General features: G+C 40.5%; 1 protein-coding gene across 1 annotated transcript in view; it reads left to right on the top strand.

Moving 5' to 3' along the window:
* Nucleotides 1-1,220: 1,220 nt before the first annotated feature.
* The window catches only part of ESCO2 (establishment of sister chromatid cohesion N-acetyltransferase 2), a 27,409-nt gene continuing 24,573 nt past the window's right edge, over nt 1,221-4,056 (top strand). Inside the window, exons 1-2 of the mRNA XM_006153221.2 lie at nt 1,221-1,370; nt 2,669-2,737. Of these exons, the coding sequence (XP_006153283.1) occupies nt 2,685-2,737 (53 nt within the window). The 5' untranslated portion in view covers nt 1,221-1,370; nt 2,669-2,684. The remainder of the gene's footprint in view (nt 1,371-2,668; nt 2,738-4,056) is intronic.

The following is a 4,056-nucleotide window of genomic DNA, read 5'->3' as shown; positions in this document are numbered from 1 at the left end:
GTGGTGGTTGGAAAACAGGGAGGAAGAAAGTTCTTCTTCTTTGAATCTGTAAAAGAAAAATGCTATTGGCGGACCTTATTTTCCATCGAGTGAGTGGTCCTGTCTTGAGGATTATTAGTTGATTTTATCTGCTTTTTCTTACCCGACTATGGGCTCTATGAGAGCAGAAACTGGTACCTTTTCTACTGAGCTTATCAGGTGCTTAGCACTTAGGAAGAGGTCATACATTTTTGAATGAAACAAATTCCTGTATTTGTTATTCTCCACTGGGCAAATTCTGGTCTCTGTTAAAAAATATATGAGACCATATTTTGGACTGATTTCTTGCACTAGTTCTCAACACACCGGACCAAATCAAAATGGATTCACTGATGCAAAGTGCCAATCATCAAACTAAACCTTGAAGAAGGCACATCCCAAGGCAGCCTGTGGCTTGGTGGTTAAGGCCGCTGGATCCCTGGTGGCTGATTGCCAATATGTCCTGAACTCAGTGGAAACGGGTGAACACAGTGGTGTGTGATTAGAGCGTGACCATTCACCTAAGGCAGGGATTTCTCACTTTCCCTCTCTCTCCCTCTCTCTCTCCTTCTGGCGAGTTTACGTGCTGTATGGCAAAAACCTTGAAAAAGGTTGAAAATGCATGTTGGGCCCACAAAGATGTACAACAATTAAATGTAAAAAATTATAAAACTAGATAGAAAAAATACAAAAAAGATAAATGACAGTAATATGTAAAGTAACATATACATTTACATATTCGGGTAAAACCTTTCATGAGTCACTTACAGATATGAGTATTTTCATCATTTATGGTTGCTGTCCCCTTGCCAAAATGATTTTTTTTTTAAAAGAGCCTTGTATTGGGGAAGGTGACTAAATAAAGACATAGAAAAGTTTAAAAAAATTGAAGAGGCACCTAGAGTACTACCAACTTTAAAAGGCAAAACTAACAATCAAGTTTCACACGTGAAAATAAATGCCTTAAGAATCCCCAAGAGGCTAATTTACAAAACCTTACAGAGACCTCAGAACTGTACCGAGCGTTCCAATGGGCCAAAAAATACAATCCCCAGAATGCACCTAAACGGGGGCCGGAACGTAGCCCGACATTGTTGCAAGGGGTTGTGGGAGACGTGGTTTCCCAGAGGAGACGCTTGTGGTTTTCCTAGGGCGGGAGAATCTTGATGACGTCTTCTAGGTGGGCGGGGCATGGTCCAGCGAACGGCCAATCACCGAGACAGCCCTTGGAAGCTCTGAGCGGCCACGAATCCGCACGCAGCGGCTTCCGCCTAGACTGGCGCGCGATCATTTGAATATAGCCCGGGAGGGACTGGCTTGGCTGAGGAGAGGACTCCTGCTCGGAGGCGCAGGTAACCCCTGTGGAGGGTAAGGCGGAGGGTGGGAGTCCCAGGAGGTTCTGGAACGTGGGAAAGAATGTCAAGAAAAAAGACTTTGCTCTGGGCTCCGCGGGCCCAAGACCGAAACTAGCAGCGGTTCTCTGCCTTTGGCGGCACCAGGTTTCCAACTTCCTGACGCGGGCGTTGTGCCCTGACAGGATCGGGGAGAGGGCCGCTCTGCTCACACCTTTCTTCCCTTAAGTTGCAGCTTGACATTAATTCCCAGAGACCCTGGTGTGTTTGTTTATTTAGCCTCGAAGTCACACTTGTGTACTTTTGTGGGAAGAATATCTCTATTTCCAAAGGAAAAGGAGTCAACTTTTTTTTTTTTTTGAACAACATATCTTTTACTTGAGAGTTAACGTTCGCGGTTGTGTATTTTCCGCAGCCTTAGAAGGTCGAAGTGTTACATAAACGAGACAAGCAGCTTCCTCGGGCTCCTCAGGTGGTACAAAGAGAGAGGAACGTGCTTTACCTATTTTTTTGCTGGGCTCTGATGAAAAGTTACGATTTCTGCTTTCATGGAACACATTACCGGCTGTTGAGATGTTTAAACAACAAGAAAATGTGTTAAATGGAATATCAAGGAGGCATTAGGCTGCAGTAGAAACTAAGGACATCTTAACAGTGCCAGGGTGAAATGAGAGCAGTGTCAAGGAGGGCTTCCCAGAAGATAGAATTAGACTTGGTATGAATTCATATGGGTAATTAAAGGTGAAAGTGTGTCCTCAGTTAAGTTAAAAACTGTTTCCTCTGTAGGATTGTTTTCTAGCTTGAGATATATATATTATTACTACTTTTATTGCCTGTTCTTATTTGCTAGTGTAGTGTAGTATGCTGTTTTAGATTATTTAAATTTTTATTAATTTTTAAAAGCCTTTTTCTGATCTCTTTTTTTTTTTTTTTTGGAGAGGTTTTCGCTATAGGGTGCTTGCGCTCGCCAGACAGACAGAGAAAGACATAGAGACAGAAAGAGAGCAATCACCCCCGGGGGGGATGGTCACGCCGCAATCCCTTCTCCTCCATTCTCCTCTCAGGATCTTGGGCATGCACACACACACGCCCAGTGTGAGTTTTAAGCCACCGGGTCCGGGACGCGAACTGCGGTGGACTACGTGGGAGTCCAGCGACATAGCCATTATGCTAACTGCTGGTTCCCATCTCTTTATGCCATGTGAAAAACTTCTCAGACTTTTAAAGCATACTTTGATATAGTGGTTTTTATACCTATTTGATCAGTTTAGTTACTAGAATTGTTCCGTTGCTTTTAGGAATTAATTTAAGAAGATGGCAGCTTTTACTCCAAGAAAGAGGAAGCAACATTCTTTGAACTGTGACAGGTAAGCCTTAGTCTGTGAATAGATACTCTTAAAAAAGAACAACTGATCTTCCTTGTACTCATATTTCATAAAATTTCCATCCTTCCATGAGCCTGCTCCTTGTAGCTATAGTTAGTAATATTCTGTATTCTAATTCTAGTATGGAATGATGGTAAGCTTTTATAATGAATTTTTTTTTTAAACAGTAATTTTTGCTATAGGGCACGTGCACTTGCTGGAGAGACAAATAGAAAGTGAGACTCACTCCCTTGGGGGAGGTGGCCACACCACAATTCCTTTTCCACCTCCTTCTTGAGATTTTGGCTACAGGTGCACATGCCCACACCCCGGTGTGAGTTTTAAGCCTCCAGGCTTTTAAAAATTAATAAAAATATAAATAAAACAGAATACTATACAACACTAGCAAATAAGAACAGGCAATAAAAGTAGTATTAATATATATATATATTTCAAGCTAGAAAACAATCCTACAGAGAAAACAGTTTTTAACTTAACTGAGGGCATACACTTTCCCCTTTAATTACCTATAAAAATTCATACCAAGTCCAATTCTATCAGGACTTGAACTACTGTTGGCCATGTGGGTGTCCAGCAGTGTAATCAGTGGGCCATCTGCTGGTCCCATAATGAATTACTTAGTCCTTTTGGAGGGAATCAAAGAAAGAGCTGGGTTGTTTTTGTTTGTTTGTTTGTTTTCATTTATTTATTTTTACATTTTTCCACAAACATTTACTTTACATAGCAAAAAATTTTAGCTCATACTCCATAATTCTTGACAGTTTACAAACAACTTTCAGAATTTCAAAATACTGAATTTTAAAGATAATGTTCAAAATATGTCTTATAATTATGTATAATTTTATGACTCTATAACAAGAGAAGCAGTATGGTTTCAAATTTTTTTTAACTTATTTATTTTACATTTTTTAATACATTCAATCACATTATTTAGCTTACAAGGTGATCTTTTCAATATATGAACATTTCTACCCGGTCGAGTTGATAAAAATATAACAACCTGTCTCAACAATGCTGTCTTCGTATCCCTCCTCCAAATGTTCTTCCCCAGTCCCCACTCCTCCACACACACTACATCTGGCATTCACATCCACCTCTTGTGTTTGTACATCCTTTAGCCCGTCAGTTTCAGTTATAGAGTGTGGACATTCGGTATATATTAAGTGGGGACATACAGAGTCTCTCCTTCATAGCCTGGCTTGCTTCACTCAGCAGTAAATCTTCCATATTTTTCCACTTTCTGTCAAAAGCCAGGGTTTTGTTGTTTTTAATGGCTGAATAGTATTCCATAGAGTATACGT

This window comes from Tupaia chinensis, unplaced genomic scaffold, assembly GCF_000334495.1.
Source record: "Tupaia chinensis unplaced genomic scaffold, TupChi_1.0 Scaffold000366_1, whole genome shotgun sequence".
NCBI lineage: Eukaryota > Metazoa > Chordata > Mammalia > Scandentia > Tupaiidae > Tupaia > Tupaia belangeri.
This window is presented reverse-complemented; position numbering and strand designations above follow the sequence as displayed.